Source organism: Colletotrichum phormii (assembly GCF_030913505.1).
Source record: "Colletotrichum phormii strain CBS 102054 chromosome Unknown BDP81scaffold_19, whole genome shotgun sequence".
Taxonomy (NCBI): Eukaryota; Fungi; Ascomycota; class Sordariomycetes; order Glomerellales; family Glomerellaceae; genus Colletotrichum; species Colletotrichum phormii.
The window spans coordinates 635,991-662,086 of NW_026851461.1; the positions used below are offsets into that span (position 1 = coordinate 635,991).

A 26,096-nucleotide genomic window follows, 5' to 3' on the forward strand; every position below is an offset into this window, starting at 1 on the left:
TTGTTAAGGTTATAAAGGGCTACGGCCCACTGCACTATCATCTCTCAACATCAGCCCATACGAGCTGAATTCCACGACCATGGCGGTCTCCCTAGATGTAGGGCCATCGATCACGGTTCACGGGGACGCCGGTATATCTCGGCGGTCGGGACGAGTCCGGAAGCCGACTGTAAAGGTTAGAGTGGTTGAGCAGGTTAACCACCAGGACAACTCTGAGCTTAAAGACGAGATCAATAAGCTTTTGAATCTTGTCCAGGACCTCCTACGTCGGGACGCCGAGAGGGAACAGTTTTTGAAAGACTGTTTGACGAAGATCGAATCTTTGGAGAGAGAACTTCAGGAGGAGAAATAGCGTTTAAACCGGTATTAACGTGGTATAGTAAGGTCTATGTACGCTATTGGCACAGGGCCTAGCGAGACTGACCTGAGTTCCCAGGGGCATCCCTCGTACATAACCCAGAACCAGCCGCCCCTAGTCCGTTTATACGCGGCGGCGGCGAGCTAGCCACTGTCCAGAAGATAGGATGAACCAACGCTAGCCAAACAAGGCGTAAAACAAGCTATAAACCGGGCGGCCTTAAAGGATCTATGCGTCTTCGCGCGTCTATCGCCTGAAAGCCCGCTTCGGAACGAGAAAGCTTACGACATATACATCTTTGTTCGGGAAAGGCTAAGTCCCCAAGCCCGAGAAGCCCTTAAGGGGATCGACTATATTAAGACAGGATTAGCACTCCTACCTTCGTTAATGGATAGTGTAAAAGTCCTACTAGAGAATAGAGAACAGATCGTTGCCCTTCTCTAAGCGCAAGCGATCGAGTAACGCGATACCTGGATCCGAGCCTATATCGCAAACGTCCCTTATACCAGGCATTGTCTAGTAACTAATATTAAGCTGGAAATCACGACCGAGGAGCTCCTTGAAGAGATCCAGGTCTCGACGAAACTCAAGCCTGAAAAAGCATACTTCTTTAGGAAGGACGAAGTCGAAAGGCTAGGCACGGTGACAGCCTGGTTCAAGGCGGAAGCCGTAAGGTAACTACCAAGACGCCTCCGTTTAATAAGGGCCAGCGTTTTTGTAAACCTGCAGTTCCCGAAGGAGAAGAGGTCTCCTCAATGTCTCCGCTGCGGCGGTTTTCACAACGAACGAACGTGCACCAGAAGGAAGAGATGCCTCAAGTGCAGCTCTCCTTCCCACACAACTGATCAACACCGGGCACCCTGCGGCGGCACTGAGGGTTACGATGGCTGCGACTGCCCCTTTAAATGCCCGTCGTGTAACGGGCCTCACGCCGCCTTCGATGCGACTTGCCCTATCCAACCCAAAGTAGTGAAGGGGGTAGTCCAGAGGAGGGATAAGGCTCAGCTACGGGCCATCCGAGCTGAGGGAGAAAGATTATAGAGAAATGCGACCCAGCAGTCGCATCGACATTCCCGTAAAGAAGAACAAGCGATAGACTATACCCCGGCGAATAAGACACAAAAGAAGAATACAGCCCTCTAAAACCCTGCAAATTATGCAAGCGAATATGGGCAGGCGGGCATCCGCCCACGAAACAGCACTAAACCTAGCTTACGTAGCCCAGATCGATATACTCCTAATACAAGAGCCGTCTATCCGTTCGGAGGAGAGGAGGCTCACAAGACACCACCCAGGTTTTAAGACTTTCACCCCAGTAGATAACTAGACCGAAGACCGTCCCAGGGTACTTACCTACCTCCGCAGAGGAACTAGGGTACGAGGCGTATAAATACGGCCTCTACCCGATCCATCCACAGACCTGCTCTTCTTACGACTCCTCTCAGGAACGAAGGAGGTCCTTATAGTCATCAACGTATATAACGCCCCTCGTAGCTCTCTACGATCTGGCCAGGCTCTCAGGAACATCCTAGCGGCCTGGCAACCCAAACCTGAGGATCGAGTACTGATTGCGGGGGATTTTAACTTATACCATTGGACGTGGCAGCCCGAGGCCACGAGTTCCCCGGACGCTGAAAACCTAGTAGAATGGGCAGAAGCCGCTAGCCTTGTCCTAATGTCACCTATAGGTGAACCCACGCACAAAGGCGGCAATACCCTAGATTTATGCTGGGCGTCTAGTAACCTCTATGGGGCTTCTACTAGTATAGAAACGTCACTATACACGACATCAGACCACGAATCTCTGCTTACCCGGGTCCCCTTGGCCTTGATCGATTCACCTAGCCAGACCCCGGGAAGGTTTCGGCTCGACACGATGGACGAGGAGCTTTTCCTCGGCATCATTAAACGTAACTTACAACCCATACGCCGCACTATAAGCAACATCCAAGACCCACAGTCTTTAGATCTCCTAGCACAACAGCAAACGGACTATCTTATTAAAGTACTTACGGCTTCCACAAAGCGCACGCTTAGGAAAGGTATAGGGAGATCATACTGGAGCGAGAGCTACATACGTAAACACCGAGCCTATACGAGTAAGCGAGCGATATTAGCAAGACTCCGCGCAGCCGGAGTGAACTACTAATAGGAAGAAGAGGAGGTCGAAGCTCTAAAACAGGACTTCCTTTACGAGTTTAAACGCTCTAAGGATGCCTTTTGGAAAGATAAGATCTCCTCAGCCTCCTTAGGCAAAGATATATTTGAAATGGTCGGTTGGCACAAAGCCACAGGATCCTTTCAGACCCCGCCAATCCGAGATGTAGATAACCAAGACACGCTTGTCTCATAACCAAAAGAGAAGCGCGACTTATTTACCCGCGTCCTCCTTAGAAACGCTGCAATCTCCAAGGACATACCAACAGAAAGCCCAGTCCTACAAAGGCAAGCTACGCTTCCTTTCCCACAGGTTACGAAGGACGAGGTACGGTCTTCGGTTCTCACCGCGGGAAACACGACTCCTGGGACCGACGGAATCACTACGACTGCTTTGAAAATAGCATGGCCAGTTATTAAGGATATTATCCTCTCACTTTATAGCGGGTATATACGCAAGGGTTAGCATCCTACTTATTTTAAAGAAGCAACTCTCGTGATCCTAGCAAAACCGGGAAAAAGAGACAAGACACTCCCGCGCTCCTATAGGCCAATTGCGCTCTTGGCCGTCCTCGGAAAAGACTTGGAGAGACTTATCGCTAAACGACTTACCTAGATCGTAGTTAAACATCGTGTTCTATACGATCAACAGTTTGGAGCACTCCCTCTTCGCTCTTATAGCGACCTCATCGCAGCGGCCATCCACGATATCGAGTACGCCTAGTAAAGAGGCCTGGTTACCTCTATACTTACGCTCGATATAAAAGGGGCTTTCGACGCCGTACTCCCAGGACGACTAGTCCGACGCCTCTACGAACAAGGATGGCCGGAGAACCTCGTACGCTAGGTCTTAAGTTTTATTACCGGAAGGAGAGCAAGAATAAGGCTTGATGGGGAGGTAGGAGATGTCTTCGGTCTCGAATACGGACTACCACAAGGCTCACCCGTGTCTCCCATTCTATTTATGCTCTATATTAAACCTCTTTTTAAGCTAGGCATAGCTCGCCTAGGAAGGAAGCGATCTCGTTTCGGCTACGCCGATGACGTCGCTATCTTAGCAAGCTTAATATCACTAGAGAATAACTATGATATCCTAACTAAGGAATGGAAAGAAACCTTAGGATGGGGCGCGACGGAAGGAATTACTTTTAACCTCGATAAGTCCGAACTAATACACTTTATTAAGAGACGAAAAAACGGAAACCCATTAATTATAGTAGGTTTGCCGGATGGGAGGTATTATATAGTTCAGGCTATTAAAGAAGGCTCTTCTCTATACTGGCTCGGCGTTCACTTTAACCGTAAACTTACATTCAAGAGTTACGTAAGAAACCTCTCTATAAAAGCATATTAAGTAGTCAATGGACTATGGGGACTAAGGAATACTGTCTAGGGCGCGCCTACGTACTTACTTCGTCGAGCGATCACCTCTTATATATTACCTATTCAGTACTATGTATCTGAAGTATGGTGGCCCGGTAAGAGCCGGATAAAGAATGGACGTACTATCTCAAACGGGGTTGGTAGTCTACTATACCAACTGGACGCGACGCAAACTAAAGCCATTAGAGCGATGGTCCCCGTATACAGAACTACGCCTGTACCGATCCTATAGCGCGAGGCGGCTCTACCCCCAGCAGAGGTGATACTGGACGCAAAGCTCTACATAGCGTCCACCAGAATCCATCGTCTGGACGAGCGACACCCTCTCCGAACGAGACTCAGGGACAAATCAGGACCAGACTCACGGCTACGACGAATAGCAAGCCTCGTAAGCAAAAATACCGAATACATCGATCCGTTAAAACTCCCCCCTTGGGAGCAACTAGCGGACTGGCAGACAGCCCTCGCCAGGGTCGGCTACGAACCTAATAAGACCAAAGAAGAACAGGCCCTCTCCTTTGCAGGCAGGATAGCAACTTTCTCTAAGCAGGACATTATTATCTACACTAACGGGTCCCAGATGTCGGACGGCAGCAGTACCTCCGCCGGAGCAGGCTAGGTAGGGTACTAAGCTACACGGCAGATCTTCCGCGGATCCGAACCACTCGGCTCCCAAACTAAGGTGTATAACGCGGAGGCACATGCTACGTATTACGGCCTGATGGAAGCCACCCGGGCTCCTACGGCTCGTATAGCAGATAACGTCCACATCTACCTCGATAACCTCGCAGTCGCGGCTAGACTATACTCCCAGAGCACAGGAAGCAGCCAGGCTAGATTTAGGGCCTTCAATAGGCTCTCTTCCTCCTGGACTCGGAGACAAAGAGAGAGCTGGACAACCCCCGGCAGGGTTTATGTTTGGTGGTGCCCTGGGCACACGGGAGTACCAGGAAATGAAGAAGCGGATGCTCTAGCCAAGGAAGCCTGCAAACTAATCCCAAAATCATAACCACAGCCCTTATTAGCGTACCTAGAAAGGCAAGCTAAAGTAGCTACCTTCCAAGCCTTTGCCAGAAAATGGCTGTCCCAATGCCCTCGGCAATATGCTGACCTCGAGATAATTCTTCACCCTAAGCCGCCCGAACTCCGCCTCCCTCGGTACTTACTAGGAAGGCTATACGCAGCAAGATCCTATTATGGAGACTTTGCAGCATACCACGAGAGATTCGCTTATCAAGATGCGTTGCTTAGCTGTAGCTGTGGGAAACCCAAGACACCAGTCTATTTCTATTTCTGCAAGCGTGGACGCAAGGCTATACCGCGCTACCTCCGCTAACATATGGCCAAAGTAAGCATTAATTTCTTATTAGGTTCTGCTAAGGGAGCCTCTCTTCTATGCGAATGGATAGAGGAGACCAATTTCCTTTCCGAAATTTGCCCGAGTCATTGAATAGGAACGTTAGGTGAAGACGGTAGCCTGTAATATAGTTTAAATTAGCATAGACCATGTCGGCATAGCGCCCGGTACGTCCTTTTGTTACCAGACGTTAAATACATCATCATCATCATCATTATTTCAGAGCGAGCCTCGTACCTATTCTCTACTTTCAATGGATAATCGTTCTCTATCACAAATCTCGATGCCCACATTGTGACGATACGACACATTCTGTTTAAGGGCTTGATGGGAAGTCGTTCAACTACTATTGGTTAGCCTCAATGGTTTCTATGGAAATTTGGACCATGTACCTTACAGTTGATATGTAGCAAGGTTAGTCTTGAACAATATTCAAACCAATCTCGATTTAGTTGAAGCATTCTGTATATGTAATCCTTACCCGTACCCCTATTGTGATTTCTGAAGATTGATGTGCTCTACCTGTACACAATTGATGAAAGTATATGCCCAATGATGCGTATTGCTCTGATACCCTACAACCATCACTGGTTGAGTGACAGAATCCATGCATGCTCCTATGCGAGTCATGGACATAACCCATTCGGAATGGTCTGACCATCACGAAACAGGCCAGACTGTCATTTCCACCTGGTCCTAGCTCTGCAAGACTTATTAGGTGTTGGTATTCCTTTCACAGGGAATTTGGTTCGAACCGTAGGGTCCTGGGGGTGACGAAGTATCAATATCTCTGTATTCATTGATTCTGCGTAAGGAGTAGAAGGGAGATTCCAACCGGAGGTTGGGTGGGTAGTCGAGGTCTAAGTGTACCACCTCGAGGTGGCCCATGCTCTGCCCCTACTCGCGGCCGAATTGGACTTCCAATCCGACATTAGGATAGCATTAGGCCCACAAGCCTGTGGTGATTCCATCCACTCTTTAGTACGAATAGACGCTCTTTTCTGCTCACTCACATATGCATATTCCGCTGGCCACCCTGACTAACCGTCATTGAGCTTAAAGTTCAACTTCTTTTCGCCCCTTCTCTCACGCCAGTAATTCGTGCCTTCTAGCAACTCTGGGCAGCCTCGGACCATCCAGCCCCATTTCTTCAGGAACGCAACGTTGACTTCCCAGCCCCGGGGATCCCAAGACTCGCCCCAGACTATCATGTGTGGTCGCTCCACGCCGTCCTTTTTGTCATCGAGATGGAAGATGTCGAGGCAAAAGTCGTCTTCATCAAAGAAACCAAGTTCTTCGGCCCGGATCCCGGCTTCTCTCAACGAAGGGAATGGGAACACGTCAAGGAAAGGGTGATGTGCAATCTTTTTCTGCGCTTTCGTTGGACGCAAATATGGAGGCCACGAGAGCTCTTGGCGAGAATAGCAGGGGAGATCCGGGCCTTGCAGATTGTGCGGAGAAATGAATTCGTCCTCGCAGATGGAGTGTACGTTGAAGCCCAATATCTTCGTATTCCGCCATAGCGCAGTAAGCAGGTTGAGCTTGACGAGGGCGCTGAGTTGTCGGGGCGCCGGAGTTCCTAGTGAGTAGTTCCTTCGTGCTTCTTGTGCGAGTACCATCAACTCATTCCTTCTTTTGGGGCATGTTAGGAGTGAGTAGCCTTCATCTCCGGTGGTACCATTCTGCAGACGGCCGCATGATTCTGCTTCCGCTATGGTGTCATTAATCACTCCCTCTAGTTGACTCATTTGACGAAAGACTTCTCGCTTCATTCTTCTGCCTAGATGCACACCGTTCAGTTAGACCGTGTTCAACAACTTCTGGTAAGTCAAGGAATACAGGGTGAACTAACGGCGTGCTCTCTGGTTCAGTCGATTTCGAAGTTTCCTCCGCTCTTTGCTTGACGTCAGGCCAGTCCAATCTTCCGCCGACTCTAGGGCTTCACTTTGCGCTGGCAATTGTCCTAATGATACTGGGATGATCTCTGACGCTGACGAGGATCCTGTCCTCGTCAATGATAGCTCTTGTTCTTGAGGCGACCCGGCCATCCTGGCGGCTTCTACTGATTATGGGTTGTTCAATTTCTCGATATTGAGGGGAAGTTTAGTAGAAATATGAAGAGGCTGCTGTGGTTAACTTTATGCTTTTCGCTGCGACGCTAGCGGTCCACTCCCCGATTCAGAGTGCTATGGCCAGGCATGGCTTGGCTTAGTTCACTCACTTGCTTTATCTTGGACGCGACGGACTATGAGTAAGTCGGCCCGTCAGAGGGCAGCTTGCTTTATTTCATCTGAGCTATCCAAAGTTTCGGTACCTCAGCGTTAGTTTATAGTGATTAGCTTTTGATCTGTAAAAAAACGTAAAGATGCTCGTAGAAGGGGTCTCATTGGGTTGGTGCAGAACTAGCCATGTTGCGTACGTTAGTGCAGCAGCACATAAGTTGGCTACCTCCCCGGTTTTAGTCTAACTCCGCTGACATGAACAGTTATAGGCGTTTTCGGTGACGAAAGCATAGGCTTGGCTCTGCGTACAACATGAGCAAACGACCCATAGATTTGTAAGCGTACTGATACGATCAACGGAATTACGGATGAAAATCGGACTGGAGCGGCGAATGTGTATTCAGGTTTCATTTGGGCTTTACACCGAGTCCCTGCGCCCCTTAAATCCAAGCAACACTCTTGCATCCATCTTACGCCAGCCAGTTGCCGTTCTCATCCTCGTAGCCCATATCGACGTACGTCCAGCCCTGTTGGGTCATCACTCCATCAATCTCCATGTGCTGCACCGCAATGCCGTTGGAGAATCTCTCCTTCTTGATTGTCTTGTGCGCCTCGTTGATCTTGTTCATCTCCTCCTCGGTAATGGTGACAAGGCGGATGTTCTCCTCGATGCGCTCCTTCTTGGCGCTCTTTGGGATGACTGCGATGCCGCGCTGGACGCACCAGGAAAGGGACACCACGCCTGCGGAGATACCATGTGCCTTGGCGATGCTGGTGAAGAGCTCGTGGTTGAGGATCTCATTTTGGGATGGACGCGAGCCACCCATCGTGCTATTTCGGTTAGCATCCTATTCATTTTTCCAACGTGGCAATGTTCCCTCATTCGATGGATTGGAAATGCTCACCTCCAGCTCGTGACAACGATGCCCTTCTCCTTGCAGTAAGGTACGAGATTCAGGTTCGGGTTGAAGGCATGCAACTCAACCTGATTGACAGCAGGCACAATCGTGGCCTCCTTAAGCAGCTCATCCATGACCTTGGGCATGAAGTTGCTGACGCCGATTGACCTGCACTTGGGACCGACCAGCTTCTCCATCAACTTCCAGGTCTCGATGAAGGTCGGGCTCTCCCACTTCTTCAAGACTTTCTTCTCCGGTGCCGGAGTCGTGGCCCACGGCCAGTGCATGAGGAAGACGTCGATGTAGTCGAGGCCCATGGTGTCCAGCGAGATCTGAAGCGCCGTCGCCGGGTCGTGGTGCCACTCGCCCCAGAACTTGGTGACGACGGTGATTTCTTCACGGGGGATGCCGCTGTTGCGAATGGCCTTGCCTACAACGTCTTCGACGCCATAGAGCTGGGCGGTGTCGATGAGACGGTATCCGGCGTTGAGGGCGTGTATGACGGACTCCTCCATAGCCTTGGAGTCATCTGATCCTGGAGTGCCTTCGGGCTGTCAGACTCTGTGGAATGCGTTCGATATGAGGGCTCTCTATACCTTGCCATGTTCCTAGACCGACGGCAGGGAGTTCGAGGCCTAGAGAAGGTTGGTCAGCTCATGAACACTCATGGGATGCGTCTCAGCTCTCGTCGCGCGATGAGTCTCGTACCGTTGTTCAGCTTGAACGTCTTTTTGCAGACAGGGGGTGCCATTGTAAATGAAAACGCTGATAATCTTGCTTGAGATAACGACAAGTTGTCTAAACTAGTCTTGAGGCTCTTGATCCGGTTGTCTTTATGTTTTGATTTTCGTTCTTGAACGCCGATTGCGGGACTTTCAATGCGGGGGAGGGTCTGAACAACATTACGTCATGTCAGCCAATTGAATTACATATGAAGTTGAAGCCACTCGTTTCACCAGTATCCCATCGAGTGCCACTTGACGCCATTTTAGCCAAGGGCGGGGTAGAGCCAATAAGAAGCTGTAAATCTATTAAGTTAACCAATAGGGTTACAGTACCTCTATTGCCTATATATTCTGCGTATGCCAGAGGTACCAGTAATCCCCTTGGATACATAAGGGTACGTTGTAGTCTAAGCAGCCCGTCCTGGTGTACTTACGCTGCGTGAAGCTATTCCTAGATATCTCGCCTAGTGCCTTGCGGGCCCTTAATGCCCTTGTAGTACTATAATAAGAATAAAGGGGAATTAACCTTCCGTGACCTCTTTGTATAGTGTTTCCATGGGATAGAGGTATTCCTTTTATCTATAGCCTGTCTAGGCCGTGACCTCTGCCGCCCTTGTGCTAATGGTCTAAACTGCTGGATAAGCTGGGCTGTAAGCAGCTGATGCTAGCGGTAGTGGGTTTTCACCTTCTGCCACCTAGGGCCAGCGCTGCCGCTAAAGCCAATCTACCAATCAAACTTCCAAACAAACCAAACAACTGAGGCTATTCCCAACTGTTGGTTCCACGGGGTCGTATACGACAAATAGTGGTAGCAATTATCACTCGTCTGTTGGTGATCCTATTGCTTGTTCTTCTTGTTTTTCTATCTTACATTGTAGGCAGGAGTCGGTCGAAGTAGGTAGTGACGGCCTGGGTGGTTGCCCCACCTGTATCCGGCCGTGATGACTAAGCCAGTTGTCCCACTTCGCCCAGGGCAGGTGCCAGCCAGCCCATGGTACCTGCCTATTACTCCTTATCAGCCTTTGCTGTTCCAACAGCCATGTTAATGCAGTCACCCTCACCGCCTTTATGGGGAGGTATTGTTTTTTTGAGCCAATCAAAAGGTCGAACAGCGACGCCGGTGTAAGGTCGACGCCGGTCTATCAATTTGCGACGCCGGTATATCAATTCCCATCCTATAACTATATCTATTATATTGTAACTGGCTACTTACTGAGACCCCTGAATAAGCAGGTCTAGCAAGCCCTCTTTATAAATAAATAGAAACTAGTAGAGTGTTTTAGAGCTTATAAGGTTAAGACCCCTACTAAATGATTTACTTACGTCGTCCTACGTTACCTTACTAAGATATAGACTCTTGATAGCGACGCCCTTAACCTAGTTACTTTAGTAGAAGATAAGGTCCTTACTTAAATAGGACGTAAACCTACCCGGGCCTAGCAGTCCCGGCTAAGTATAAACCTTATTATAAACGAAGTTTCTTAGGTCATCTCTGTTACGACCCAACATGAAGACCAGGGCGTGCCCCGCTGACGCCTAGCGGCTACGGCGCATCATATATGCAGGACGGGACGGAACATTGGGGAAACCCCAGGAACGGAAGAACTATGGTACAAGTCACGTGATGATAAGAGATATGATAAGGGATAAGGATATGTTGGATATGCGACATATCCAACCGAGTCAAGGATATGTTGGATATTCGACATATCCAACCGAGTCAAGGATATGTTGGATATTCGGCATATCCAACATATCCAGACAAAGTGGACTGTACAGCACTGTTCAGTTAGGATCGGACTTGTATATAAGGATGGACTCGAGCTGGGCTCTAGGACAGACTTTCCATAGCTCTTCAGCAATTAACTTCGTATCAGGATTAACATCCGCTTTCAGCTACTACCTTGACAAGACTACGATTGATCACCGAAGCCTTACCTACCCTTACGATTGACAGACATAGCTTCCCTGAAGCTATCCCCGACTACGATTACTGTTACCAGTTCCGCAGCCTCAACTTCTGCAAACTACCCCTACGACTAGCTGGCCGTAACAATCTCCTTCTCTATAGAAGTACTACCCTTTAGACTATTTAACTAAAGCAGCAGGTCTTAGCTTATTTAAAAAAAGAAGACCCTAATCAGATATGACCCTAGATGCTAGGGATATTATTCGAACCGATACTATAACCGATAGCTACTCTGTAGTAACTGTAGTAGGCCCTCGGGATCCTACGAGACTAGGCCCTATATAGCTAGACCGAAGTGCGCCAACTGCTCCGGCCCCTTCTAAGCTAACCATAAGGACTGTCTAGTAAGGCCCCTAGTGGCTAATGGCTCCCCTACCTTCCTAGACCGGAAGGAACTCTCCCGGGTCCGTAAGGATAGTTAGAAGGCCTATAAGGCCCTTTATTAGAGTAGCTAGGCTAGTACCTAAGCTAGCAATACCTAGCAACCTAGTAATAGCCTAACGAGCTATTAGCCCGGCTTAAAGCGCCTACGCGCCCTTACCCCTACCTAGGACTTAATTATTATAGCGGACGTTAGTGATACGGCTAGTTGTAGTAGTATAGATAAAGATGAGAATGGGGCTGAAGCAGAAGGGCTGCAAGCCCCTGACGACCTAGTCCTACCCCTCCTACCCAGCCAACCTACCCTAGCTACCTCAAGCAGCATGGCTCAGCGGGTGGCGCAGAAGCCTGATTACAACGTTATTAATGCCTATACCCACCTCGACCTCGACTTAGAGCAGTAGGCTCAGGCCAGCCTCCCCACGGGTACTACGAGTCGCCTAGTGTAACGTGGGGAAGAGAAGCCCAGCTTATACAGCTCTCCTAGAGCTCTGCTGGGCGGATTAGATCGATATAGTATTGATCTAGGATCCCTAGATAGGCTATAACTAGAGATAAGATGTAAATTAATATATACCCAGGCTATGACTCTTAAGTTATATACTAGTTAATTTCTAGAATAATAGTGTTACGGCCAGCTAGTCGTAGTGAGGTTTGTTTGCAGAAGTTGAGGCTGCGGAACTGGTAACAGTATTCGTAGTCGGGGATAGCTTCAGGGAAGCTATGTCTGTAAGTCGTAAGGTAAGGAAAGGCTTCGGTGATCACTCGTAGTCTTATCAAAGAGGTTCTCAGGGAAGATAGCTGAAAGCGATCATAAGATCTGATACGAAGTTAATTGCTGAAGAGCTATGGAAAGTCTGTCCTAGAGTCCGGCTCGAGTCCATCCTATATACAAGTCCTGGTCCTGAACATACCCTTTGTCAATGATCAGTCCCTCTGATCGGGTGAGCGCTTATTGTTCCTGTATGAGCGCTCATTACTTGGTATGATGATGATGATGATGATGATGTATTTAACGTCTGGTAACAAAAGGACGTGCCGGGCGCTATACCGACATGGTCTATATTAATCTAAACTATATTATAGGCTACCGTCTTCACCTAACGTTCCTGTTTAATGACTCGGGCAAATTTCGGAAAAGAAATTGGTCTCCTCTATCTATTTGTATAGAAGAGAGGCTCCCTTAGTAGAACCTAATAAGAAATTAATGCTTGCTTTAGCTATATGTTAATAGAGGTAGCGTAGTATAGCCTTGCGTCTATGTTTATAGAAGTAAAAATAGACTAGTATCTTGGGTTTCCCATAACGTACTTGATAAGCGAGCTGCCCAGACAAGCGAGCTGCCCACCCAACCGCGTTCATCCTTCCTCCTCACTTCTAATGCGTATCACGCCACAAATAATCATGTCGTCACAAAGCAAAGAGGCCCAATTGAACTAGCAGTCAAGGCTATCCAAAAAAACCCTAAACTCAGCATTCGAGCCGCAGCAAGAATCTATTCAGTCCCCCCTAGGACCCTAGGCACCCGATTAAAAGGGACACCTACACGACAAGATACTATACCTAACTCACGCAAATTGACGGAGCTTGAAGAGGAGAAGCTAGTTGAGTATATCCTCGACCTGGATTCCCGATCGTTTCCTCCCCGGATCAGTGGTGTGGAAGAAATGGCCAATCGATTGCTCGCCGACCGCGACGCGCCCCCAGTTGGGAAGCGCTGGGCTTCAAACTTCGTTAAACGACAACCACAGCTCCGGACGCGCTTTTTTCGCAAGTACGACTACAAGAGGGGCCAATGCGAAGATCCAGACGCGATAAATGCGTGGTTTCGGCTTGTAGCGAACATAATCGCGAAATACGGCATTATAGACTCCGATATCTACAACTTTGACGAGACTGGGTTTATGATGGGCCAGATTGCATCCGGGATGGTCGTCACGAGTGCCGAAAGGTGTTCAAATACAAAAATGATGCAGCCTGGCAATCGTGAATGGGTTACAGTCATTCAGGCCATCAGTTCGTCAGGCTACAGCGTTCCGCCGTACATCATCGTTGCAGGCTAATATCACCTCTCCACCTGGTATATAGAAACAGATCTCCCACGCGACTGGGTCATCGCAACGTCTGAAAACGGATGGACAACAAATGAAAGAGGCCTAGACTGGCTCCAGCACTTTGATCGGCATACAAAACCGCGTACAACTAGCAGTTATCGCCTCCTCGTCGTCGATGGGCACGAAAGTCACCACTCTGCGGACTTTGAGATATATTGCAAGGAAAACAATATCGTCATACTCTGCATGCCGGCCCATTCGTCTCATCTACTTCAGCCCTTAGACGTTGGGTGTTTTGGGCCACTGAAGACGGCTTATGGTCGACAAATTGAGGATAAGATGCGCCGGGGTAATACCTATATTACGAAGGAGGACTTCTTCCCTGCATTTCACAACGCTTTCACGCAAGCCCTAACGGTAAAAAACATCCAGGGAGGCTTCAGAGGGGCCGGGCTTGTTCCTTTGAGTGCCGAAAGTGTACTTTCGAAGCTTGATGTCAAGTTACACACTCCAACACCCCCAGGGTCCCTACCAACAACACCCCCCGCGTGGACTTCTCAGACGCCAAATAACCCAACAGAGGCCTCTTCTCAGTCCGAACTCATCAAAAGGAGGATCTCCCGCCATCAAAATAGCTCCCCAACTTCAATTATTGAAGCTGTAGAGCATTTATCAAAGGGAGCGCGGGGATTTATGCACCAGATTGCCTTATTAAGGTCGGAGGTCCAGATCCTCCGGAAAATAACCTACTTAGCCGACGTAGGAGGGCTAAGAAAACACGTCTCAGACAAGGAGGAAGTCTTACTGTAGCTGAGGCAGAGGACATTCAGTCACAGAGAGAGGCTACGGCCCAGATTGAGGAGGAAACGCGCCAGAGTAGTGGTCGTCGGCCGAGGACAGAAACAGGTCGACGGCGATGTGGCGTCTGCGGAAACACTGGCCACAATGCGCGAACATGTCAGTTTAATGAAGAAATATCTGAGGAATAGGATTCAGAGTAGTTTCAATTGACTTTATGTTTTTAGTGTTGCTCCTTAGACAGATTTATAATGTGATCATGGTTAGGTGGGCAGCTCGCTTGTCTGGGCAGCTCGCTTATCAAGTACGTTAGCTATAGTTAAGTAACGTATCTTAATAAGCGAATCTCTCGTGGTATGTTGTAAAGTCTCTATGATGGGACCCTGTTGCGTATAGCCTTCTTAGTAAGTGCTGAGGGAGGCGGAGTTCGGGCGGCTTAGGGTGAAGAATTATCTCGAGGTCGGCGTATTGCCGAGGGCATTGGGACAGCCATTTTCTGGCAAAGGCTTGGAAGGCAGCTGCTTTAGCTTGCCTTTCTAGGTGCGCTAATAAGGGTTATGGTTATGATTTTAGGATTAGTTTACAGGCTTCCTTGGCTAGAGTATCTGCTTCTTTATTTCCTAGTACTCCCGTGTGCCTAGGGCACCACCAAACATAAACCCTACCGGGGGTTATCTAGCTCTCTCTTTATCTCCGAGTCTAGGAAGAAGAGAGCCTATTAAAGGCCCTAAATCTAGCCTAGCTGCTTCCTATACTCTAGGAGTATAATCTAGCCGCGACTACGAGGTTATCGAGGCAGATATAGACGTTATCTACTATACGAGCCGTAGGAGCCCGGATAGCTTCTATCAGGCCGTAATACGTAATATATACCTCCGTATTATACACCTTAGTTTAAGAGCCGAGTAGTTCGGATCCGCAGAAGATCTACCGTATAGCTTAGTACCCTACCCAGCCTACTCCGGCGGAGGTACTACTGCCGTCCGATATCTAGGACCCGTTAATATAAATAACAATATCCCGCTTAGAGAAAGTTGCCATTCTGCCTACAAAGGAGAGGGCCTGTTCATCTTTGGTCTTATTAGGTTCGTAGCCGACCCTAGCGAGGGCTATCTGCCAGTCCGCTAGTTGCTCCTAAGGGGGGAGTTCTAACGGATCGATGTATTTGGTATTTTTACTTACGAGGCTTGCTATTCGTCGTAGCCGTGAGTCTGGTCCTGATTTTTCCCTGAGTCTCGTTCGGAGAGGGTGTCGCTAGTCCAGACGATGGATTCTAGTGGACGCTATGTGGAGCTTTGCGTCCAGTATCACCTCTGCTGGGGGTAGAGCCGCCTCGCGCTATAGGATCGGTATAGGCGTCGTTCTGTATACGGGGACCATCGCTCTGATGGCTTTGGTTTACATCGCGTCTAGTTAGTATAGCAGATTACCAACCCCGTTTGAGATAGTACGTCCATTCTTTATCCGGCTCTTGTCAGGCCACTATGCTTCAGATACATAGTACTAAGTAGGTAGTACACAAGAGGTAATCGCTCGACGTAATAAGTACGCAGGCACGCCCCAGAAAGTATTCCCTAGTCCCCATAGTCCATTAACTACTTAGCATACCTTTACAGAGGATTTCCCTCTATCCTGTGGGCTACCACAAGGCTGTCAAGTTGGGATGTTGACACAGGGTGGAAGCTCTTAGAGGCCAACTGCAGTTAGGGGTAGAATGATGAATTACTGAAGTCTGCTCCTCCCTCGACGTGTACTCCCTGCGCTGTATATATATCTGAGCTGTTCCTTTGTTGCTTGGACTCCTTACTACCTCTTACTAGCCCCTATCCGGGAGGGCTCTGACAAAGGCTCCCCACTATCTCCTATTATCTTTCTATTATATATAGCTGATATCCTAGCCGACGATCAGAAGCTACGGTTCGGCTATGCGGATGATATAGGTTTAGTAGCTACTAGCCCATCGCTAAAAGAAAATGCTATAGCTCTAGGCCAAGAGATCACTCATATACTTAACTGGGGCACTGATAACAAGGTTGCTTTTGACCCAGCTAAGTGTGAGGCAGTCCACTTCAGCAGGAAACATAAACAGACAAAAGACCTACCAGATATACAAGCGAGGGGCCTAACTATCAAGGCCTCAGCTAGGCCTGTACGATGGCTAGGTGTTGGATCTCTGAGCAGTCGGCAGGAAAGGTGGATCTGGAAGGCGGTATGGGCACTTACAAACGACCCCTTACATACCACTTCTGAGAGGCCGTGGGCTCTGCCCACAACCTCCTCCTTCCACCTCAAGACGCAGCAATAATAGACCATTATTGACACTTCGTTCCAACCGTACGGTTGCCCTGCTGACGTGTATACCAACACTAGGAGTCTGGTTTGACAAGAGACTCACCTTCCGTCACCATGTCGAAACTAAGGTGGCGGCAGCAAAGAAGGTAGCCCAGTTCCTTCGGCACCTAACAAATACTAAAGGGGGGCTCCCAGCAGCCGCAGTACGAAAAGCGGTTATTTCCTGTGTCCTTCCAACAGCCCTATATGGAGTTGAGACCTGGTATGCGGGCCTAACCAAACCAGCCCTAAACAGCGGCACCAATACTAGCAGTAGTACTGCTTTACAGATAGCTACAGTTGGTACAGGACAGAAGGGCCTGGCCCGTAGAGTTAGCAAAGTTATTACAGCAGCAGCAAGGGCTATCCTGCCTGTCTGGAGAACCACACCGACCAGCATCCTCATCCGAGACGCTGGCCTTCCTACAGCAGAGGTAGCCCTCGAAGCAGCGCGACTACGCTTCGCTATACGCCTGCAGAAGGCTGACCAACAGCATCCCTTGGTCCCAAGGCTGCTACAGCCAGGGCGGCAACAGACCAGGCTCCAAAGAACAGCTGGCCTGTTACCTAAGTGTCCAAGGCCAGCACTCCTACAGCCGCAATACCTCCCAGGGTCTTATGACCTTATAGTTACACAGACGAAGGATGTAGCAGCTAGGATCTTCAAGGCCTGGCTCAAGACTGTGCCAGGTCAGCATACAGTCGTATACTCAGACGGCTCCAAAGCTCCTGGGCACCAAGGTATTAAAGGAAACGAAGAAGCAGACAGCCTAGCTAAGGAGGGAACAACTCTACCAGTCCTTAGGGGCCAACTAGCTACTCTATCAGGTATCAAGTGGCTTGCTAAAGAGCGGCCAAGACGCCAATATAGACGATGGTGGAAACAAGAGGCAACTCCCCGCTATACCCAACTAGGGCTCAAGGCTACCCTTGCTTACCCTCCTGAACTTGGCCTCCCTAGGGCTGCCCTTCATCACCTCCTCGCGGCACGGTCAGGCCACGGGGACTTTAAACAATATCACCAACGCTTTAACCACACAGAAGCACTACTCACCTGCTCCTGTGGATGGGTTAAGGAGGCAGACCATCTAGTCTACTGCCGAAAGACCCTACTGAGGAGGCAACAGTGGCCCACCCTCTACCCCTACAGCCGCCAGGAGCCCGTAGGACCTATAGGGTCCCTCGATCGCTACTTCAAGGGGCTAATCACTGACTCTGAAGGCTTCCAGGCCTTCCTCTGCGTGACAGACTTCTTCCAGAAGATCTGCCCGCGGTACTAGGAGATAGGTCATAACCTATCCTCCAAACGACAAACTACCTCTATTAAGAAACCAGATGGTTATAACGGAACTAGGGCACCAGTGGGAACTAGGGATGGATAGAACACATAGTAGCTCACGAGCAAGATTTGGAGGACGTCAGGATACGGCGTGTACTATATAGTATATAGCTAGAGCCTGCGACCCTCCACGCCACATACCCTCCGGGAGGTCTGCCGCAAGGGCGGCTGCGCCCTTGCCGCCATGGCGTTAAATATAAAACAAACAACAAAACACTGGCATGAGTATATATACGATGACCGTTTCCAAGATGCCTGTGACGCCGTGTGGGATGAAAGACAGCATCACTTCCCTGGACCCACTCAGATAAATCTGGGAATAACGTCAAGATGCGCTTCTTCTCAATCCTCACAGCCGTCGCGTCGGCTGCTGTCGTAGCCGGCAACCCCGTAGCCCGCCAGACTTCTAATTTTGCTGGCTACTTGATCTCGACCTTCAGCGACGCCAATCCGAAAGTCCAGTTTCACTTGTCGAATGGCAACAGCGCGTCTAGCTTCAAATTCCTCAACAAGGGCCAGGCAGTCCTCACGTCGACCGTCGGTACCAAGGCTGTCCGCGATGTCTACCTGACGACCAATCCCTCGCGGTCAGAGTGGTACATCATTGCCATCGGCGAGTTGTCTTCAATCCAGATAAGAAAGTCATCAAGCTAAGTTTTACCAGATCTTGACATCAATGCTTCTGGCTTCAACTGGGACAAGGCCACGAGAGCTGGCAGCAGGGGCATCGTTGTCTGGAAGTCAACCAACCTCGTCGACTGGTCTGCTCCCACCCTGAGAATCGTGGAAGCCGACACCGCCGGCATGGTCTGGGCTCCCTCGGCCGTTTGGGACGATGCAAAGGCCCATTGGTACGTCTTCTGGTCCGCCCGGCACTACCGGTCCACGGACACGGCGCACACCGGCACCGCAACGCTCGACCGCATCCGATACACCACGACCAAGGACTTTGTCACCTTCAGCCCGGCCCGGGACTACGTCGCTCTCGCGGATACTCCCCTTATCGACCAGGAGTTTCAGTACCTCGGCACAGCTGGCGCCTACGCCCGCTTCCTCAAGAACGAGACCACCAACCAAGTCTACCAAGAGGTCACTTCCAACGGCATCTTTGGAACATGGAAGCGTATCCCGGGCTACGTCAGGAACGAGAGCCCTCGCGAGGGACCTGCCTCATATGCCGACAACACGCCTGGATTGTACCACCTCCTGTTAGATGACTACACTCAGTATGTGCCGTTCCAGACCAGCAATATCCAGTCACCTAGCTGGCAGGCTGGTAGCACGTCTGGATTCCCCTCTGGATTGAAGCACGGTTCTGTTACGCCCATTACTCAGGCTGAATGGAATCCACTGAACTCGAAGTTCCCTGCTTGAGATGTAAGCTATTATTGGACTATTCACGCATGGAGTATGCATTTTCACTGTACATAATATCCAAGTGCACATTACGACCTGAATGAAAGCGAGTCTCTGGTAATAATGGCTGGTCCTATGTCCGTCTCAATGCCCTACACTGGATCACTAGTGTCCTGATGATCCCATACCTACTTGAGGCTGCATCCAGGTCGATTACATTGTTGGGGTAATTAATGTAATCAGTCAGCTCCCATTGGGGTTCCGGAATCGGCATAGACCATGCCACGATTGACCAACACTCGCTTGTGAGAAAGTCGAGACGCGTCGGCTCATGTGGCGTCCCTTGGGCAACCGAGCTACTGTACCCAGCGCTGCCGCCAAAGCAAACAAACAAATCAACGCCAAGATTTGACTGATTTGACTGCCTTTTCCCCAAGATTGGTTAATTTGCCCTATTGGCCAATATATCAAACAAATCCATAGAACACGTGACCCGACGACGCCCATACTAATTACCCAATTAGGAAATAAGTGAAGCTATTCACAACTATTCATGATGCAATATGTTAGCCAATCTCAACCCCCATGGGCATGGCTTTCCTTTTCAGCCAATTCTTCGTCAACTGCAGCTGACCCATAGTCTGAGGCTTCATTGAGTGCCTTTGCGACGTCAGGGTCAGCTTCGCAGTACTGAATGCTCTCTCACAGTCAGCAGCCATGGCTGGTATTGCCAACACATCAAGAGCTAGTCTACTGAGTAGAGGATACGTTGACTGGTGGTCTCTCCACCACTTAACAGGATCTTCCGTAGATTTAGGAGGCTGCCTGAGGTACGTCTCCAGATCATCCTGCTGTCGAGAAGGCTCACGACTACGTCTAGTCTGTACCCATTGCCTGAAGTGGCTGTCTTCATGGGATGGAAGTGTGATCTCAAGAACAGCCGTAGAGTCATCAGACTCTTCCTCGGACCTATACCAATGGTCAAAGTAGTCCCTGAGCCCCTTCTTTGCATCACGAACCCACTCAAGCTGAACCCCTTCATCCCAGACTGCCTCAAGGTATGAGATACCAAGTGAAGGGGGGAGAATAACAGAAGCAGCAAACAAGGGAGACTCCTCTACCTTCGTATAGTATGAGGAGAGCTTCTGCCAGGCCAACTCAACAGAAGTACGAAGATGCTCCTGGTACGAGGAAGAGAAACCCATGAATCGAGCAGTACGTTGACTACAGTCCTCTCTTACATGTTGTGGAAGTATGGATTCCTGAAGAGGCTGGGTCTGGCTGTTGACTGAAGATCGAATGGGGCGCCCTGATCGAGTCTGTGATGGTAGGGACTCTTCATCAGCAGTCACATTGATCGTAGACGACTCGTCTTCCTGTTGAGAATCAATGGGATGGAGTACGGAGTTGTATAGACTCTTCCACTCCTCTAGATGCTCAAGGAGGTACTCCATGCCAGTCATGACTTCCCAGAGACGACCATGCCCATCCCCCTTACCCCATCCCTCCGTCCTCTTCGTCTGCAGGTAGACAGGCTCAAGGATAGACTTGACTTCAACCAAGACTTTCCAATCTTCTGAAGAAAGGAGGTCATCGTCAGGTATCCTTTTACTGGCATTGTCCTGCTCCTGGACCCAGTTGATGTAGGTCTCGATCTCTGCCCTCTTCTGAAGAGCTCGATGGATCATGAGGTAGGTGGAATTCCATCTCGTCTCGTTGTTGAGAAGAAGATATGACTCCTGAGACCCCTGGCTGAATAGCTCGAAGTCTGACCCAGCATCAACCTCTTGGGCTGCTTTCCTGAATCGCTCAGATCGCTGAGGAGAAGCCCTGATGAACTTCACGATGTTACGAAGCTTACCAACAGGCCCCGTCTTCCTCCAGAGCTTCAGATCTTCCTCCTCATAATAGACAGACTGGTAGAAGAGTGACTCAGCCTCAAAGACTTTACGATCAGCACCAAAAAGAAGGGCTCGTGCCACCAGGTTGAGTATGTGGCCGTAGCATCGCATTCTCCTTGCCTGATAGTCCCCCTGATCCATCATAGGGTCGAGTCTCCTGAAGAGGGCAGAGATGCAGGTATCGTTGTTGCTGGCGTTATCACAGACCACCACACCCACTTTGCCAGTGATATCCCATTGCTGAAGAGTCTCGTAGATATTGTTGGATATGTTGGGACCGCTGTGATCGCCGCTCATGTGGTTGAAGGCGATGAGACGAGACTGGTGCTGGCCCATACTGTTGATGAAGTGGGCAGTGACTGCAAGGTAGGCGTAGTTGTTGGGTGACGTCCACAGATCAAACCCAATATGGATCTTAGTGAGGGCACTGTGGAGTTCATCCTTGACGTAGGATTGCCCCCTAGCGAAGAGAATGGGAAGATGGTCCATCATTGAAGTCCTACCCCATGGCACCTGATCAGCCAGAGAGGAGTTGTGGAGTCGTAGAACTTGTTGAACGAAGCTATCTTGAAAGTGGTCGAATGGTAGATCGTTGGTGATGATGGTGGAGAGACAGAGATCTATGACAGTAGCCACTTTCGACTTGGGTATATGGGAGATCTTCCTCCTCTTCGATGAACGAGTACCATGCTCTGAGCTGTGGAGAGTCTCTCCTGAGCTTGTCTCATCGGTAGCAGAACCCCATTGTGAGACTTGATGGCATCTGTATATAGATCAGTTAACAATAATCATACCAAAGGACATATACGTACCTGCGAAGATGGTCTGCAGCAGAGCTAGAAGCAGTAGCAGCAAAGAACTCTGGCTTTCCTTTACTGTCACATTGTTGACAGCACCAGTAAGCACCAGCTGGCCCCTCATCACAAAGCTCAACAAGGAAGACCCCATGGTCCTTAAGCCAACTCTTCCTCCCCCTGCCTCCTTTACGGGCCAGCTGCTCCTCAACCACATATCTCTTGTTCTGCCATATGATCGTAGGGAGGTCGAAGATGGATGGATTCGAGGGAAGAACAACAGAGACACTGTTGGCCACTTGAGTTGCAATTCTGGAGGGGGATCGAAGTAGTTGAAGTGCGTTGGTAGGCAAAGGAGTGGGGGACAACATCTGTGAATAGCATCGTTAGTTGTGAAACCAAGACATCATCATGCCTGGGGAAGAAGAGCTTCCTGCATGGATGGGGAAGCCCTTATATAGGGCCAGGGAGAGAGGAGGGGGGGAGTGGCTGACGTACGGTTGAAGTCATCATGGCAAAGGTAGGCAAGCCCAGGATGTTGGCGATGTTGCTGATGTTGGCTGCTTGTGAGGCATGAGGAAGAAGAAGAGACGTAGTAAGAGAGCGGTTCCAGTGCTTTTATACCCATATCCAACGTCGCTGGGAGTCATAGATCACTCAGGAGTATTGTCTGAAGAGAAAATACAGCCAGGAGGGCAGAAAAGAATGTCGCAAAGCTGTCAGGATTAATGGTGCTGCATACAGAAAAAGAAAGTTGACCGTGTTAGGGCGTGAATATTCGCGATAATGGCATTCCATTGGCTATATGCAAGCTTATGTAATATGCCAAGCCAAATCAACCCAATATATCAAATCCCGGTGGTCAGAAGTTGTTTGATTGATAGTTGGGAATAGCCTCAGTTGTTTGGTTTGTTTGGAAGTTTGATTGATAGATTGGCTTTAGCGGCAGCGCTGACTGTACCACATCCTTTGAGGTCCTCGTCTCCCTTGAAGGCCAGCAACGTCTTCGCCTGACGTTGCTGAAGACGTTGCTGAAGACGCCCGTTGAGTAAGGCAGATCGTCTTGCTAGTGCTGTCGCAGCTCAGTAATCTTCACCGAATATCGAGTTGTCACGATGGTGCCCCGGCAATGTCCACCGGCAATTGCACGCTGTGATATTAGCAACGTGAGCGCCTGCCGTAGCCCTTGAGTGTTTGCCTCAGAAGTCGCCACGGAAGGCATGAAAAGAGGGCCAAACTCTTTGAGAATCATGATTTAATACGGTCCTCTGGGAACATTGAATGTTTACCACGGTGGAAGACTTGCACGTCAAATCATCCATGTGGCTTGCAGGCCTCTCGCCTCGGACTTTGCCATCTCGAAGTTCTTTTCCTTGCAGCGGATATGCCGTACAGGACAGATGGACTAATTAGTAGTCATGCAGTGAATCGTACCCGGCTTACCGGAAATGCAGATCCTCTAAGTGCTAAGGACACCAATCGACTCCCGCTAGCTCTCGCCGAAGAGCTCGGGGAAGTGCGCCGGTGGCTTGGTGCCACCTCGTTTCCAGCTCCAACGAAGAGCCCGACATGAAATGTCACAGTTTAGCCAGGGCTTTTAATGGGAGCAGAAGTGTGGCGTTGGACGTCCACGGCTATTTCTGATAGGTTCACTGGATGCGCCAGGCAAATCCATGGTATCAATGGCGGGCTGTCTGCCCACGCAGATTGGTCCGGTGTTGTGGGTTGAAGGAGCTGGCTCTGGGTTTCGGGCTTTAACAATCCCAGCCGTCTGCGTTGTGGCGGCTGAAGAACATCGTGGCGCGGCCGCATGCGGTGATGAATCTCGAGATGTTGTCTCCTCGGTAGTTCAGTTTCGCCGGACACGGAAAGCGTTCATTGTTAGTGTCTACCTTTCGGTGTTCCAAGAATCTCTTCACATTCCATTGTCCTTAACGTGCCCGGTCCCAGACTATGTGCCAATGTTATTTTGCTTCCTTGTCTTCGATTCCTACATCGACTTGACGACCTGGGCTCGATCTTCTTTATTTTTCAATGCTGACTTAGCAAGTCTCGGTCGAGAAAGTCTACCGAAGTCGATATAATTTTGGAAGACCACGCCAGTTCCCGGGTGCCGCCCGTCGCATACGCTCTCTCGACAGGGACGGGAGGGTTGACAAGAAGCCGCGATGCACAATGAAAGCTTCACGCGAGGGGATTCTATCCCGCCGTACACGGACGCCACCAGAGCCCCGTTGCTCATTGGCATGACCGCAGGGTTTCTTGGAATTGCGTTAATTTTCGTCGCCCTACGTGTTTACGTGCGGGCTGTGGTGTTGAAGAAATGGGGGGTTGACGACACTCTCATCGTCATCTCATATGTAAGCGTCTGCACCCTGTCACCTTCGTAACAATGAGAAAAACAAAAGCTGATTGAACCCTACTAGATTTTGACAGTGCTCACTGGTACCATCCTTTCCATTTGTAAGCTCGCGCAACCAACGCAACATGATCGGAAAGACACTAACTTACACTTTACAAGGCACCACCTTTGGACTTGGATTGCATATCTGGACAATTCCCGATGAAGTACAACAGACTGGCCGCAGGGTAAAATTTCCCTGTATGATGACGATAGAATTGAGGATGCTAACATCCCCCACAGGCGACGATTGCTGCGACTTTGTCATACCACATTACCTTCATTTTTGTGAAGATAGCTTTACTGCTTCTTTACCGTCGGGTGTTTGCGCAACACAAGTTCTGCCTAGTTTGCGATGTAATGCTAGGCTTCATTGTCGCATTCGGCATTGCCGTGGTAGTATCATCCGTCGTCATCAGTGCCCCAGGTTGGAGAGGGGACACCTTTGCGTTCGAGCGGTATAACCAGGGGACATGGTGGATGGCAACAGCTGCGGTTCATCTGGTGACCGACATGATCATTTTCTTCATGCCGATCCCTCTCTTGAGCAGCTTGAATTTGAAAAGAGCTCAAAAGGCAGCGCTGATAGTCACCTTTGGCGTTGGATTCATGTGAGTTTGCGATCTATCTTCGAGTATTGAAGTATTGCGCTGACGGTATTGTTTAGCACGACAGCCATTTCTGTTGTCAGGATGTCCACCCTCGCGCACGTTTTTACAGCTGACGTGACGTGGGATGTAATCCCGTCATTGATCTGGACCGAAGTCGAGCTGTGCTGTGCCGTGATATGCGCCTGCATACCAACACTTCGCCCTCTCCTTCACCCCCCGAGATCTGCGTGCTCGCAGTATTACAATCGACAACGATCTGAAGCGAGCACCGAGGCAAAGCTATCTCGGAAGCGGATGAATGGGGGAACATTCGGGAGCCACAGTCAGCAAAGCATCCAAAACACAGCGACGATGGATTTCGATATGGATATGGAGATGGACTTGGAGGCGAACATGGAGCCGGAAATGCCACCAGATGCGCCTTACAACCAGAAGGGGAGTTTTCAAGGGTTGACTATTGTGACAGACATCACTCCAGCGATGCCCGCTGGAGAGTCCGACGATGGATCTGACGTGTTCGGGCCGCTGGATGAGGAGATCGCAACACCGTTGAGCCCACCTCCCAGATCGTACACGAGCCCTGCAAGGCTTCTTCCTCGATCTCGGCGGTTGTCAGAGTCAAGTAACGAAGAGTGAGGAGGGTGCGAGGGCGAATTTGACAATAGGGTCCAAGTTGATGCCAAGAGGAGGAGGATGATGGAGGGAAGTAGGTGCGTATGTGTTTAGCAAGGCGTTGAGGATCATTATACCACGGGAGCACGATTCCAAGACAGCAGAACAGAGCCACAGTAATATACCTTGACAGTATGAAATGCTGAAGGAGCAATGCAGCAATGCGTGAATAGCATCAGAAGGAGAGACTGGTGTTCTTGAAGGGAGGAGGCGGGCAGGGTTCCACGTTGTTTCCGGAAGGAGAAGCCCAAGTCCGAGGTGGATCCAGTAGACCAAGTGGACCCTGAAGAAAGCTACCGAGTCAGGAACATGTGGCCTCGGCGCACCTGCGTCTTTCGGGGTCTCGGTTCCGGGCGGGCCGCTAGACCTGATGAGTAACCCTGCACGT

The 26,096-nt window shown here is 49.8% G+C and overlaps 4 protein-coding genes across 4 annotated transcripts; 2 read left to right on the top strand and 2 right to left on the bottom strand.

The window, feature by feature from the left end:
- Positions 1-6,281: 6,281 nt before the first annotated feature.
- Positions 6,282-7,330, bottom strand: BDP81DRAFT_483586 (uncharacterized protein). The gene is made up of 2 exons (XM_060595068.1): positions 7,108-7,330; positions 6,282-6,966 (listed from the first exon to the last, which is right to left on the bottom strand). The coding sequence occupies exons 1-2, from the start codon at positions 7,301-7,303 to the stop codon at positions 6,296-6,298; spliced, it is 867 nt and encodes a 288-aa protein (XP_060441743.1). The 5' UTR covers positions 7,304-7,330; the 3' UTR covers positions 6,282-6,295.
- A 269-nt stretch (positions 7,331-7,599) lies between these two features.
- BDP81DRAFT_355527 (aldo/keto reductase) lies at positions 7,600-9,239 on the bottom strand. Its single transcript, XM_060586288.1, has 4 exons — positions 9,085-9,239; positions 8,973-9,011; positions 8,383-8,920; positions 7,600-8,308 (listed from the first exon to the last, which is right to left on the bottom strand). Exons 1-4 carry the CDS (start codon positions 9,125-9,127, stop codon positions 7,948-7,950), a joined length of 981 nt encoding a protein of 326 aa, XP_060441744.1. The 5' UTR covers positions 9,128-9,239; the 3' UTR covers positions 7,600-7,947.
- A 9,064-nt stretch (positions 9,240-18,303) lies between these two features.
- BDP81DRAFT_463779 (family 43 glycoside hydrolase) lies at positions 18,304-19,347 on the top strand (the record flags this gene model as incomplete). Its single annotated transcript, XM_060594063.1, has 2 exons — positions 18,304-18,586; positions 18,638-19,347. 2 exons carry the CDS (start codon positions 18,304-18,306, stop codon positions 19,345-19,347), a joined length of 993 nt encoding a protein of 330 aa, XP_060441745.1.
- Positions 19,348-23,965: 4,618 nt separating this feature from the next.
- On the top strand, positions 23,966-25,849 carry BDP81DRAFT_435368 (uncharacterized protein). The gene is made up of 5 exons (XM_060591044.1): positions 23,966-24,384; positions 24,451-24,487; positions 24,546-24,613; positions 24,669-25,036; positions 25,093-25,849. The coding sequence occupies exons 1-5, from the start codon at positions 24,193-24,195 to the stop codon at positions 25,670-25,672; spliced, it is 1,245 nt and encodes a 414-aa protein (XP_060441746.1). The 5' UTR covers positions 23,966-24,192; the 3' UTR covers positions 25,673-25,849.
- The last annotated feature ends 247 nt before the right edge of the window (positions 25,850-26,096 follow it).

Coding starts and splice junctions, on each gene's coding strand:
- BDP81DRAFT_483586 (XM_060595068.1), bottom strand. CDS start 7,303: ATGGCCGGGTCGCCTCAAGAACAAGAGCTATCATTGACGAGGACAGGA. Junction 6,967..7,107: donor ACTGAACCAGAGAGCACGCC/GTTAGTTCACCC, acceptor ATGACACCATAG/CGGAAGCAGAATCATGCGGC.
- BDP81DRAFT_355527 (XM_060586288.1), bottom strand. CDS start 9,127: ATGGCACCCCCTGTCTGCAAAAAGACGTTCAAGCTGAACAACG. Junction 9,012..9,084: donor GACGTTCAAGCTGAACAACG/GTACGAGACTCA, acceptor AACCTTCTCTAG/GCCTCGAACTCCCTGCCGTC. Junction 8,309..8,382: donor ATCGTTGTCACGAGCTGGAG/GTGAGCATTTCC, acceptor TAACCGAAATAG/CACGATGGGTGGCTCGCGTC.
- BDP81DRAFT_435368 (XM_060591044.1), top strand. CDS start 24,193: ATGCACAATGAAAGCTTCACGCGAGGGGATTCTATCCCGCCGTACACG. Junction 24,488..24,545: donor TGGTACCATCCTTTCCATTT/GTAAGCTCGCGC, acceptor ACACTTTACAAG/GCACCACCTTTGGACTTGGA. Junction 25,037..25,092: donor ACCTTTGGCGTTGGATTCAT/GTGAGTTTGCGA, acceptor GGTATTGTTTAG/CACGACAGCCATTTCTGTTG.